At 41.4% G+C, this 15,007-nt stretch overlaps 1 protein-coding gene across 1 annotated transcript; it reads left to right on the forward strand.

Annotated features, from left to right (window-relative positions):
* Positions 1–1,843: 1,843 nt before the first annotated feature.
* LOC139970199 (uncharacterized) lies at positions 1,844–6,325 on the forward strand. The gene has a single exon (XM_071975838.1). The coding sequence runs from the start codon at positions 1,844–1,846 to the stop codon at positions 6,323–6,325; it is 4,482 nt and encodes a 1,493-aa protein (XP_071831939.1).
* The last annotated feature ends 8,682 nt before the right edge of the window (positions 6,326–15,007 follow it).

The raw sequence follows: 15,007 nt of genomic DNA on the forward strand, positions 1-15,007 counted from the left end.
GACAAACACTGAATCAGAAGAATGATAAGGTCCATGGGTCTTAAATGTCAAAACATGAATGAGTTCATTGATGTCACTGAAACATGATGCTTAAGCTGAACAGATAAAATGTTGTTGTTGATTGTCCTGTGACACTTAGTTAAGTCTACTTACGGGGTTGCCTTCTAAACGCCCTAAGTTTACCTTTAATGCTTGGATCACATGTTGACCTTACTTATGATACATACGCTACATTGCAAGATTCGTGAGTCGTTCTATTGAAATCGGAATTCCTTCGTGCAATGGATACACTAAAATCACAAGTCTTAAATGAATATACGCAAACATGACAGCAGCAATAGTTTGAATCGGTACTATACGTGAGTGTATTGCGCGACTAGATTAGGACTACAGTAAGTCTGCAATTTCCCTGTCTAAAATTGGGGAAATGGTTTGCGAATAATCAATGCTTAATTTACGCAACTTTTCTGTTAAATCATATGTATCTCCATTGGGTTAGATCATATATAGTGGAATATATTGAATATATACAGTACATATCAGGCGCGTATCCAGGATTTTCAAATCCGGGGGGCGCTGATTACTATCTAAGCGGAGCGCCACCTTCGGTTGGCGCGCAGCTGTCACGAACGACTTTATTCATTGTACGTGTATTCAGTATATGCTGGTCAGGGTGATAAGTAGGTCACTCGTCGTGACTGACAACTTGTGCGTTTTTTCTGGAAGCGTCGAGAAATGATGGCGCTATTCGGTATTAACGAGTGCAAATTTCCAGAACATACGGGAAGTAATTTTTAGCAGGTGACCGGATATCGTCGACCAATGAACGATGCACTATCAGTCGTATCTTCGAGACATGGATGATTCTCGATGTTTTTCCGTCAGGATTCCTGGAAAAGAACTTTCGGGAGATTAAACCCGGCTATATAAGAAGAGATATTTTCGGTGAGGAGGAGTTTAGTTCAGAATTTTCCGATCTATTGTATAAAGAAATTCATCTGAGATAAAAGATTAATCGAGGGGACGGACGGAGGAACCGGTGGACTGTTTGTTTATTAGATTGGTGCGTCGTTTAACCGGGACAGGCGTGACTTCGGCAGAGTTTTCGGAGTTCACCCAGGAGGAAGCCATCCTTGGGATACAAACGTTGAGTCGAATTGGACCAGCGGGGAACGGTTTTGCTCCTGACCAAGTCACGGGATACCAGCCTACGAGGGAACCTAATCCCGACATCGTTGTTGGTGACGCAAGGAGGTCAGAACAGCTACGAAAGGAACCGAGAGCCGGCACGCGCCGCGTAAGATAAGTTAAGTAATCTTTCAAAAATTTAACGGCCGTATAATATTGTAAAATCTGTCTGTAATATTCCAAATTTCTAGTACCAATAATCCTTGTACAAATCAGTATAGAGATCGTATCATTGTAAATATATCGCTTTTGTTAACTTTCAGAAACATCTCAGTAGTCTTTTGGTCCTTTGAGTTTACTTCCCTGAATCTATCTAAAATTTTATTTTTATCGGCTTTGAAGGCCAAAAGAAAAACCCGGGGTCGCAACAGAGGGGGCGCTAGAGGGTGCCATTTTGTATTATCCCACGGAAGTTGTGACAATTAATGGGGGCCTATCCGGGAAATTGTTTAAAAGATAGAAACAAAACGGGAAATTGTTTAAAAGATAGAAACGAACCGGGAAAAGTGTAAAACACCAGAAAAGAGTATATCCCGAAGTGACTTACAAACTGAGAAGTTTCTGAAACCATATATATTTGATATATTGTTATTGGTACATGTGTTTGCCTGACTGAATGATGGATATTAGAGAATTAACTGAGTTGGGGGCTAAAATGGGTCTTACGGGTGGCGAACTCTTAAACTTCGTCAAAGAGCAGCAGCAGATCGCTCGTGACGAAAGGCAACAAGAAAGGGCTGAGGCGGAAAAGCAAAGGGCTGAGGCGGAAAAGGAAAGGGCTAAGGCGGAAAAACAAAGAATGTTTGAATTGGCTAAGCTTGAAAAGCAAGCTGAGTTGCAGCAAAATAGCAATGGCAATGCCGATTTGAATTCCTCCCGTAGCTCCACTTCAAGCCGCGAGCCAAGTAGAATCCCAACGCCCAAAATGCCTCACTTTGATGAGAAGGAAGACCTCGACGCATACTTGCTGCGCTTCGAGCGATTCGCAACAGCGCAAGAGTGGCCAGAGGAACAATGGGCATTAAATTTGAGTCTGTGTCTAAAGGGAGAAAGTCTCCGTGTTTACTCTAGGCTACCACCCGATGACTCACAAGATTATCAAAAGCTAAAGAAAGCCCTGTTGAAACGATTTCAATTCACAGAGGAAGGCTTCCGTCAGAAATTCAGACGAGAAAGGCCCAAAAAAGGAGAAATATCAATTCAATACATGGCAAGGTTGGAAAATTATATGGCCAGATGGTTGGAAATGGGCGGAATTAACAAAACGTTCGAGGAATTTTCAGATCTCATGTTGCGGGAGCAGTTCCTAAATGTATGCAGCAAGGAATTGGCATTATTCCTGAGAGAACATGACTGCAAGACTTCTAAAGCGCTGTCAGAGCTGGCTGACAAATACTTAGAAGCGCATCACAGGGATCTTGAAAAATGTGTGAAATCTTTCCAAACAAATCAGGGAAATGGGAAAAAACCTGACGGTAACCCCAACAGTCAGGAATACAAAACCAAAATTGTGGACGCGGGTGAAAACAGAAACACGCGTTCAGCCATAAAATGCTTTGTTTGCGGGAAATTGGGGCATAAGGCAAACGATTGCAGGCAGAGGTTTAAAGCGCAATCGGCGGTTGCGACTGAAAATGCCAAACCCGACAAGCTAGGATCGAGCGATGGGTCGCAAAAAGATCATCGTAGCGGACAAACCGCGAATCTGTGTTTGATGAAACAAATCAAGGAAAGTGACAGCTATTCAATTAATTTAGCGTGTGGTCACGAGATCCCAATAGTCAGTGCGGCGTGTGAGGAGCCTACCGACATTACTGAGAAAATTTTGTCAGATGTTAAGGAGCGCATGCCGGTGGTTGAGGGCTATCTTAAAGGGAGGAAGGTGTCAGTGTTACGCGATAGCGGGTGTTCTGGTGTCATCGTTAGGAGAAATTTGATCTCCAATGATCAGTTGACCGGTGTAGATCAACTGTGTGTACTGATTGACGGTACAGTGAGGAAGATTCCAGAAGCTATCGTGGCGGTGGACACGCCCTTTTTCACAGGATCCCTCAAGGCTCTCTGTATGAAGAGGCCAGTGTATGACTTAATAATTGGGAATGTTCCTGGTGTTCGAGGTCCTGAGAATCCCGACCCAGATTGGAGTGTAAAAGAAGTTCCAAGTGAGCAGTGTGAACCTCACAATGTGGAAGAAACAGCTAGTGTTGAACTAGGAACCAGTGTTGAGTCACGTGATGAACCGGAAGTCGCTGCGGATCAAAGGATTCCAAGTGATGACGTAGGCGATGACTCAGATATTGGAGGTGCCGTAGAGACACGTGCACAAAAGCAAAAACGAAATGAAAATCTGAAACCCCTAAAAACGGCTAATGTTCCTATGGATGACGTAACACCTGAGCAATTGAGACAAGCTCAGAAGGAGGATTCAACCCTCAAAAATTGCTTCAAGCATGTTGGGAATCCCAGACCACTGAAAGGTAAAGAGGGGATCTCCGAATTCATTTTAAGAAATGATATTCTATATCGCAAAGTTTCGGGGAATGACAAGCCTAGTGACCAATTGGTTGTACCCGAAAAGTTCAGAAATCAAGTGATGAAACTGGCTCATGACAGTATTATGGCGGGTCACCTAGGGATAGCCAAGACAACTGACAAAGTTCAGTCTCAATTCTACTGGCCAGGTGTAGGATCCGACGTAATGCGTTATTGCAAGTCATGCGATATTTGCCAGAGAACATGTGATAAGGGTAGGGTCACCAAGGTCCCATTGGGTCACATGCCCTTGATTGACACACCATTCAAGAGGGTGGCGGTAGACATTGTCGGACCGATCAGTCCTACTTCCAAGCATGGGAATCGGTATATCCTAACACTTGTCGATTATGCAACGAGGTTTCCCGAGGCAGTTCCATTGCGTAACATAGGTACTGAGAGAGTGGCAGAAGCTTTGGTGGACATATTTTCAAGAGTGGGAGTCCCATCTGAGATCCTGACTGACAGGGGGTCACAGTTTACCTCAGATGTGATGAAGGAGGTGAGTCGATTACTGTCACTGCGACAACTCACCACTACCCCCTACCACCCGATCTGCAACGGTCTAGTTGAGAAATTCAATGGTACCTTGAAGAGGATGCTAAAGCGCATGTGTGAGGAGAGACCGTCAGACTGGGACCGCTATATAGGACCACTACTATTTGCGTATAGGGAGGCTCCGCAAGCCAGCACAGGTTTCGCACCGTTCGAGTTACTCTATGGTAGGACAGTGAGAGGTCCTATGGCCATTTTGAAGGAGATGTGGACATCTGAAGTGGACAACCCTGAAACTAGGTCAACATATCAGTATGTCCTAGATTTGAGAGAACGGCTAGAGGAGACTTGCGCTCTGGCTAGATCAGAGTTACAGGAATCGTCGGAGAGGTACAAGAAGTACTATAACCGGAAGGCTAAAAGTCGTAAGTTCAAACCAGGTGATTTGGTGTTGATACTCTTGCCTACTGATCAAAACAAGCTGTTGATGCAGTGGAAGGGGCCATTCACCGTATTGAGTGAAATTGGCGAAGCGAGCTATTCAATCGATGTCAATGGGAAGTCGAAAAGTTTTCATGCAAACCTGCTGAAAGAGTACATAAGTAGGGACAAGTCAAATGTGGTTGGGACTACAGTCATTTCAATGTCTGAGGATGAGGAGCAGGAAAGTTGTTTCGACCTGCCTGCGCTGCAGACTAATCAGAGTGAATCGGCATCGGATGTTGTCGTAAATGACGAATTAGGTGTAGGCCAATCACACGAGGTTAAACGAGTGTTATCCAAGTTCACTGATGTCCTGACTGATGTACCTGGCAAAACTGATGTTCTTAAATGTGACATCAAGTTAACTACTGATAAGCCAATCAAAGCAAAGCCTTACCCAGTACCACTCTCGATGCGAGATTCGTTACAAGAGGAAGTTAGGAAAATGATTGACATGGGAGTCATTGAACCTTCAAACTCACCTTATAGTTCACCTGTGGTGTTGGTACCTAAACCTGATGGTACGAAGAGATTCTGCGTGGATTATAGGAAGCTCAATAAAGTAACCACGTATGAAGCTGAACCTATGCAAACCATGACAGAGATATTCTCGGAATTGTCGAATGACAAGTACTTCAGTCGAATCGATCTAACGAAGGGATATTGGCAGGTTGAAATGACACAGTCAGCGAAAGAGAAGACTGCCTTTGTAACACCAGATGGGTTATGGCAATTTAAAACGATGCCCTTTGGATTGGTTGGGGCACCGGCAGTTTTCACTAGGTTGATGAGAACCATTTTGAGGGATGTGCCAAATGTTGTCAATTATCTGGATGATATTTTGATTCATACCGAGACATGGGATGAGCATGTAGAGTGTTTGGAGTTGTTGTTTCAGACGTTGAGAGAGAGCGGACTGACAGCTCGTCCGAGTAAGTGTGAAATAGGGTTCACTAAATTAGAGTTCTTGGGCCACACAGTTGGAAACGGGAAGTTGGGCCCGAAGCAGAGTACCCTTGATAAAATCAAAAATGCTCCAAAACCCGAGACGAAAACTCAAGTCAGGTCGTTTCTTGGTCTCACGGGGTATTACAGAGACTATATACCAAACTACTCTGCACTAGTTGCCCCACTGTCGGACCTGACGAGGAAGGGTTCACCCAATAGAGTGATTTGGGGAAGCGCCCAGGACAAGGCGTTCAATGATCTGAAGCAAGCGCTTATTAATCCACCCCTTCTCAGGCTTCCTGATGTAAATAAGCAATTTGTTCTGAGGACCGATGCATCCGATGTAGGGATAGGTGCAGTCCTACTACAGGAACATGAAGGAGAATTATTTCCTGTAGCGTATGCTAGTAGAAAGTTATTGGAGAGGGAAAGAAATTATTCAGTGATTGAGAGAGAATGCCTGGGGTTAGTTTGGGCAGTACAGAAATTTCATGTATATCTGTACGGAAGTGAGTTCGTCTTACAGACTGATCACGAACCACTCACTTATTTAAATAGAGCGAAGTTGCTGAACTCAAGAATTATGAGATGGGCATTAGTACTACAAGAGTATAGATTCAGACTAGAATCAATCAAAGGAAAGTACAATGTTGGTGCAGATTATATGAGCCGAATGTAAGCGGGTTATTCATTCATTTAATCAGATGTAGATGTGTTGATTGTAACACTATTGATTGTTGTTATGCTATCATACATTTATCATTGACATAGTTTTGTCGGATTATAGAATTGTTTATAGTTTATAGAATTTGACATTTATGGAATTGTTAGTTTGAGTATTTTGAGATGGTTATCAATATTCATTAGTTATGTTTAATTTAAAGTTGCATACACGTCCATTTATAGATGAAATATTTAAAATATTTATCTTAAAGGGGGAGTAATTGTCACGAACGACTTTATTCATTGTACGTGTATTCAGTATATGCTGGTCAGGGTGATAAGTAGGTCACTCGTCGTGACTGACAACTTGTGCGTTTTTTCTGGAAGCGTCGAGAAATGATGGCGCTATTCGGTATTAACGAGTGCAAATTTCCAGAACATACGGGAAGTAATTTTTAGCAGGTGACCGGATATCGTCGACCAATGAACGATGCACTATCAGTCGTATCTTCGAGACATGGATGATTCTCGATGTTTTTCCGTCAGGATTCCTGGAAAAGAACTTTCGGGAGATTAAACCCGGCTATATAAGAAGAGATATTTTCGGTGAGGAGGAGTTTAGTTCAGAATTTTCCGATCTATTGTATAAAGAAATTCATCTGAGATAAAAGATTAATCGAGGGGACGGACGGAGGAACCGGTGGACTGTTTGTTTATTAGATTGGTGCGTCGTTTAACCGGGACAGGCGTGACTTCGGCAGAGTTTTCGGAGTTCACCCAGGAGGAAGCCATCCTTGGGATACAAACGTTGAGTCGAATTGGACCAGCGGGGAACGGTTTTGCTCCTGACCAAGTCACGGGATACCAGCCTACGAGGGAACCTAATCCCGACATCGTTGTTGGTGACGCAAGGAGGTCAGAACAGCTACGAAAGGAACCGAGAGCCGGCACGCGCCGCGTAAGATAAGTTAAGTAATCTTTCAAAAATTTAACGGCCGTATAATATTGTAAAATCTGTCTGTAATATTCCAAATTTCTAGTACCAATAATCCTTGTACAAATCAGTATAGAGATCGTATCATTGTAAATATATCGCTTTTGTTAACTTTCAGAAACATCTCAGTAGTCTTTTGGTCCTTTGAGTTTACTTCCCTGAATCTATCTAAAATTTTATTTTTATCGGCTTTGAAGGCCAAAAGAAAAACCCGGGGTCGCAACAGAGGGGGCGCTAGAGGGTGCCATTTTGTATTATCCCACGGAAGTTGTGACAGCAGCGTACAAGAAAATTTCTTATTTTGATACCCCCCAGATCACCGGAAACGGCACTTCTCGGGCTTGAAATGACCAACCAGATGTACACTTTTTGCCTGATAATTAAGTATTTCCTAATAGTTTTTTTTTTGCATCCATAACCTTTTTGAAGATTGTCAACCCGGCACACATCATGTTCGACCTGATCGCATCTCCTGTGGGTCTTTGCTTTGTAGGTGATTCTACGTCGCGGCCCACAATACCCGTCAGCCCCACTTTTTAAGGTTTTAAGCCCCATATTTGTTCAGAATTTGAAAATTCACATTTCTCGTGAATAAACTCACTTCAAAACATACCCATAATGTTGTACAAAATTTCATCTATGGACAACCAATATAGAAAACTTCCTTCAACCCCTAACAGACCGGTCAAAATTGCACGAGTAGAGGGAAGTGTGATGCAGAATGTTGGTCAGAAATTTTCGAAACTTCAGACACAGTTAATTTATTGGTGTACAAATATTAAAACCTCTTATAACGGCTATTATAAAACTTGGTTGAAGGAAATGAAAAAAATAGCAGATATTTCCGAAACCGAACACTACACACATAGGCGTAGGAGGCGCGGCGGCAGTGGCGGAGCGCTTGCGAGTCACTTCGCCCAACAACCATTTCGCCCAACTGCCATTTCGCCCAACCAGCCTGGTCATTTCGCCCAACCGCGTTGGTCATTTCGCCCAACCAGCATGGTCAGTTCGCCCAACCGTGTTGGTCATTTCGCCCAACCGTGTTGGTCATTTCGCCCAACCGTGTTGGTCATTTCGCCCAACCTTATTTTTACTAATATTCAGTCAGAATAATATTACTTTTTCTATTCCACCAGTTCAATTTGATTTATTTTGGGTAAGGTTACTTCGTAATAGGTAAATAAAGTGAGGTCCGCTCGATATCGATCGGAGTCTGAGTCTGTTATACAAACACAGGGGAATCGGTCTTCATAAAAACCTATCAAACCTAACCCCTAAAATACTGGTCCATCCTACTGACTAACAATTCCGGAACGTTAAGTGAAAAACAATATATATATAAAACCCGTCCGTAATATTTATCAATGTAACCACATATGTAATCACATATGTAGGCCTAATCAATTTAACCACGACTTCAAGTTTCCTTAATACTCGGTTCGTATCCCGTAACGTTAACAATTCCCGACCGTTTACTATCAAACCTATCAAACCTAACCCCTAAAACACTGATCCATCCTCAAGATTCCTTAATATTCGGTTCGTATTCTGTAACGTTTCCTTACTAAAGTTATACAAAGAAAAGGACTTCAAGTTTCCTTAATATTCCTTAATATTCGAACGTTTACTATCAAACCTAACCCCCAACACACTGATCGGTCCTCAAGTTTCCTTAATATTCGGTTCGTATCCTGTAACTTTAACAATTCCCGAACGTTTACTTTTCAAGTATCATATTTAATCAAGGTTGGGCGAAATGACCAGGCTGGTTGGGCGAAATGACCAGGCTGGTTGGGCGAAATGACCAGGCTGGTTGGGCGAAATGACCAGGCTGGTTGGGCGAAATGACCAGGCTGGTTGGGCGAAATGACCAGGCTGGTTGGGCGAAATGACCAGGCTGGTTGGGCGAAATGGTAAGGTTGGGCGAAATGGCAGTTTGGCGAAATGGTTGTTGGGCGAAGTGTCCTGCTTCCGGCGGAGCTAGGGGTATTGGTCAGGAGGGGCGAGAATGGTCTGTAGGGGCGCTTTCGACACTATCTAAGCGGAGCGCCACCACTGGTTGGCGCGTAGCGTACAGAAAATTTTTGAGTAAAGATACTCCCTAGATCGCCGGAAATGACCCTTTCCGGGCCTGGCTAATTTGCAGATAAACGAAGAATAAGGTGTCATCGCCAAATTACACCAACAAAATGTGACAAATGTCAATAAGTAGATGGTAAAGAGCTGAAAAAGGCGCCAGCAGTCCATTTGAGTCCGTCAGGGGGGCATCCGCCCCCATGACCGTATGGACGCTCCGCCACTGCGCGGCGGGGGTGCAGCCCCTAATTCGCCATTACTAATGTAAAAGAGAGTTTTGACATAATTGGACCTCCATGCTTTTTATACATCTACATGAGACATGTCGTTGTTTATATTAGCGGTATACTGCGCAATTTTAACGGAACGTACGGTACATGATGGCATGCGATGTAATAACCGATGCTTGCTTATTTGATATTGACATTAACACGTTGAGCGCGCGCGAAAATTTTTGGTTATTTTTTCAGGCAAGTCGGACAGTTTTGAGGCTTTTCATCCTGGAACGCCATTTTCATGCTCACTGATATGATGTGATATCTGCTGTTTGCGTTACAAATTCAAACAGGCGCGTAGCGAGGAATTTGTCAAGGGAGGGGTGAAGCCTGTAGGCAAATTATCTAATCGTAGCGCCACCACAGGTTGGCGCGAAGCGTACAAGAAAATTTTGGCCGAAAATGCCTCCCAGATCGCTGGAAATGGCACTACCCAGGACCATTTGTTAGCGCGAAGCGTACAAGCAAATTTTGGCCAAAAATGTCTCCCAGATCGCTGGAAATGACACTTCCCAGGCCTTGGTAGTTGCATCCAAGCACTTTCTATTTTGAAATTACTTAGCGATATCATTTAAAAAAATGCTGCATGGGCGGGGGGGGGGGACGGGCGGTCGCCCCCATCCCAAAAATCGTCATGTTCCCCGACGACGCTGTCGAGTTTGAGACCAGCCACAGTTGGTTTCATAGCACAATTCTACACACGCGTTATGATAGACCATATATAGTATATATATAGATCATTAGTGAGAGAGGAAAACGGAAACGTCAAAAAATGGAGTTGTCGGTGTAAGGGGTAGGGTGAGTCACACATTTACGAAATCATTGATCCGTCACTGGCTACCCTTCAGCGCTGTAATGATGTCACTGTTCCTCTTTCTCTTCCCGATGTCTTCGCGTTTTTCTTTTATTCCCTCCTTTTCTCCTTTTTCTCTCTTTCTTCATTTTCTTTTCCCTTCCTTCCTCTCCTCCTCCTCTTTCCCCCCTTTTTTTCCTTTTTTCTTCTCTTTTTTTCTCTCCTCTTTTTCTTACCCGGTGGGCGCGCGCCCCCAACGCCCCCCCTGGATACGCACCTGCATATAGGACTGAACAGGATAGGCCGAAGCTCAAGTGAGGTGTGAAGAATGCTGGGTAACCGTCATCAATGACTGATATCCTTCGAAGAAATATTTTTAGTGGAGAGAAAGCTGGTCCTTTTTATTGAATCAAAGCATAGACACAAGCTACTAATAAGCAATCCTGTCATCTCGACAAAAGTTCTGACCAATATTAGGATGGTTCCAGAATGGGGAAGGGAGTTGGGTGGGGGAGGGGGTATTTAGAACTGAACTGTTTTTGCATCACAACACAGTTCTTAAATGTCCATACTGTATAGTGTACATTATGGTATACTTCCGTCACTGCAGTGTGTACACAGTTTTAATACATATAGGCCTACAGCGCATGTGTGATGCACCCTGTACAAAACTGTTACGTGCATTGTGCTATGTTATCGATAAATGCCTTCACAGAAAACTTCGATCAAACATGGATATAGTAGATCGTACAATCTAACAAACTAGTGTGCTAAATATGTCTAAACCAATTCCAAAGATATCTACACATACTTACGAAAATATTCGGGTGATTTTGAACGGTTAAACCTTCGTTGCAATGAACTGATTCAGACATTTTGCTTACCGCGAAGGACCAGGTTTCTATGGTGATGACAAAACTTCCGACCAATCATGAGCGACTATTTACACACAATTGCAAACCTGTTTGGGACAAAAATCTCGACCTTGGTACTTTCACATCCAGTTTTGTGGAAACTGGTTAAGAAAAGGCCTGAACCTTTCCATTTTTGTAATGTCGTTTCATTGTTAAATTTAGAAATATGTCATTTGAAGGTACCTCTTTTGTATACCCCCCCCCCCCCTTCGCAATCCCTGCCAAAAAATAGATTATCGTAAATGAATGATGTCTGTATTTGGGAATACATGGTAAAATGACACACTATTTTAAGAAATTCATGCATTCACTTGAAAAGAAGAGGATACGATATAAAGGAAACAGATACATCTATTGCAAACATATTTATTCTTGTATGAGAAATGATATATAAGAGATGTATTAGGGTATGAATGTAAGATTTGAGTTCCAAGATAAATGGTTTCGTTTGTTACATCACGATTGTAAGTCCATGATCCCGTCCGGATCGAATTACGATGGAGGTCGTTTTATTAAAATATCGACTTCTTAAATCAATTGCTGCTGTTACTATGGTAACATTGGACTTGGTTTATAACCAGAAGCATACTATTTTCATGACAGTTCGGTGGAAAGGGTGTTGTGTGGATTGGAAGTAGATCTTGGTGGGAACATTTGTGTGAAGGTGAGGTAAAATGTCATCATTGTCGGTTTTTGAATACATAAATAAAAACACGCACATACATCGTGTATCATAGTACACTATCACGTACGATACGTCAAAGAAGAAGTTTTGTTCGAACTGAATTTTATTCACCATCACGGGACCATGTTGAAGTTATCAGCTCTTTACATCTGTTATGTTAAGTTGGAATAATTGAAGGTCTTAATGAGATTCCTCAATGCGGTCTCATATTACGCTACATACACTTCTTCTTTTTTGACCAAACTGAGCAGACGGAATCTGGTTGAGAGGAAAAACTGATAAAGTATTGTAAAACAGTAAGTGATCATCAAATGACTTATACAAGTGGTAAGGTGCAGAGCATGACAATACATCAATAAATAAACCAAATGTAGTGTAATGACTGAGGCCCTTCAGGTAACAAATGTATACGATTTTAACCCGTTTCTTAAGGTTGTAATTTTACCTCGGTCACGTGACATATCCTCTGTACATTGAATGACGAATTATCCCTGAATAGCAATCATCGTCAGTTATCAGCGTGACGTCATCACATAACCATGTTCATCAGAAGATGACATCATGACGAAAAAATACACGAACGTTTGCAATCTTCGTTGAAGGATTGTTTCATAAATAACGTACTGTACATACAACACTGTTAATGTTGGATTCATTTACAAGATCATCAAGTAGATCTCAAACATGTCACACAGTCCTGTATTGTACACAAAGTTAAACAAGAAACGTTTCCAATGCGAATATTGATCACATTAAAGACTAATGAGCATGAGCATGAATTAACCTGTTTACAATAAAATAATTAACCGGTTAGCCGTCAAAATTTAACCTGTCCGGTCTTATTTTACCTCGTAGTTGCAGACTTAGGAAAGATTGAAAACAGGTAAGAGGCTAAGATAACAAGAAAAAAAGTTATCGTGATCCGGAACAAGGTAGAAAACAAAAACATTTCTATATTTCTGTCTCTATTTTCGTAAACCGTATATTGTTCACGCGTCTTCTGTTTTGGATATTTGAGAAGGTCGACGAAATTTCAAATTCGAATAGAATCTTTCAAAGTTCTCGCAAACTGCCGTTAACTTGTGAAAAATCTAGAAGATTGTGTCAGTTGTTACAAAAGTTTAATTGAATTGCATTTTTCATAATGTGATCGTGGAGCAGACTCTGACATTTCAGAATTAATAGCGTGACCATTCCGCATTAAAAGGTCTAGCGCCCTCGAAAACGAAAGTTTTCGACAGCCTCTTCCCTTCAATTTAGTCGGACTTTCATCATAATTATTTGGGAGTAGCTTAGTGATCTACTCTAACCACTCACGATCTGTTCTTTTTCTTTGATAATAATATATCAAAGAAGCTTTAAAATATCATTCATTATTACTAACTGAATAATTCAACGTATAGCGGTTTGCGAATAAGATGATCCTAACAAGAACATAAACTATGTTCAATCAATTGCTGATCAGTTTTGTCTTGGTTTGTCTAATAAATCCGATTGAAAAACAAGATATTTTACTTTAATATTACATTAATCAGTTGCTCATTAGTAAGTACGACTTAAAGAAGTTTTACCGTATCTGTGTTTTTCAATTTCGGGAGAGATTTGGTGTTTCCAAGGTAATTTGTGTTTGTGTCTGTAGTTGAAATTTGTGCTAAGCACTAGTAAACTAAAAATAAAAAAACTGGTTAAGTATTGTCAAGAAGCTATTTTCTAGTGTTGTAGTACTCGAAAAGCACCCGGCACTCGAGTGGCATTCAAACATCTGTCTCCAAATGATCGGTACTCGCACTAGGTGAACAGTACTTGGTACTCATCCTTTTGCACCCGCACTCTAATGCTTAAGTACTCGATGCAAAGTGCTTGGTACTCGTTCGTGACGAGTTATGTAAAACAAACAGTTTCGTAATACTGACGTTACACTAGGTAGTTATGATAAGTTATCGACGATTTTTATTACTCTGTAATGTTACCGTACTCATGCTGATTGAATATTAATACGGAATAATTATGCTAAATTTCAAACTTTTGTTCTGTCAAATTTTCAGCGAATCTAGGAGAAATCTTCATATCTTTACCACAGAACAAACAATGCTATTACATTTGAAATATCGATCGGATTGAAAAAGAAACAAGCAAATCTGAAAAAAAAAACAGCTAACAGTGGGACTGACTAAATTGTTCTTCTCATTGAAATTATGTATTCAAATTCTTCAAATTCAATCTTCGGTGATCAATCAATTTACCAACAAAGATAAATAATAATAATAATAATAATAAAAAAGTTTGTAGCCAGTTTTATTTTTTTAGAAATCACAAGTAAAAGTGGGGGGGGGGGTAGGGGTGGGGATAGGATCAATTTAAAGAAAGCTGCCTTCACACACGGTATAATATACAATTATCTAATGAAGTTCAACGTGACTGTCAAATCTTCAGCCCCCTTGCCCACATTTGGAAAATGCAATGAGTGACAAATTTACAATAAAATGGCCAACGTTTTCAGACAAGACAGTGGAAAGTTGAAAATAAGATGTCAAATTTTCGATTTATTGCTATCCTTTCGATTTGATATATGACACGGGTAGCAAAAATATTTGCAGAATATAGAAATTGGCAAGGAGATTTGTGTTGCTAAGGAACAACTGTCCTGTCGTCTGCTGTTCGTGTCTGTGTACATTTGTGTACAGTCTTGACTAGCTGCGTGAGTTCCAGCTGCAGTTCGGTTGTTTGAAAAAGTACTCACAATGAAAATGTTTTACTTGAAAATTGCGGTAAACATCGAGAAATGTACCACTTAGCTAGATTCCATTGTTCAGGTATAGCTTCACAAGGAACGTGGTAGCTATAAGATCATGACTTCAGTTCTTGTGGAATCATATACATTCAAGGCGAACCACTAGAGTTGAGTGTCAAAAGGGATAAGGGGTCACAATGGTTAGTATACGTTGTTATGCGCGATTC

This window comes from Apostichopus japonicus, chromosome 7 (assembly GCF_037975245.1).
Source record: "Apostichopus japonicus isolate 1M-3 chromosome 7, ASM3797524v1, whole genome shotgun sequence".
Classification (NCBI taxonomy): Eukaryota; Metazoa; Echinodermata; class Holothuroidea; order Aspidochirotida; family Stichopodidae; genus Apostichopus; species Apostichopus japonicus.

What these genes read in the sequence shown, in the direction of transcription:
- LOC139970199 (XM_071975838.1), top strand. Translation starts at nt 1,844, where the DNA reads ATGGGTCTTACGGGTGGCGAACTCTTAAACTTCGTCAAAGAGCAGCAG.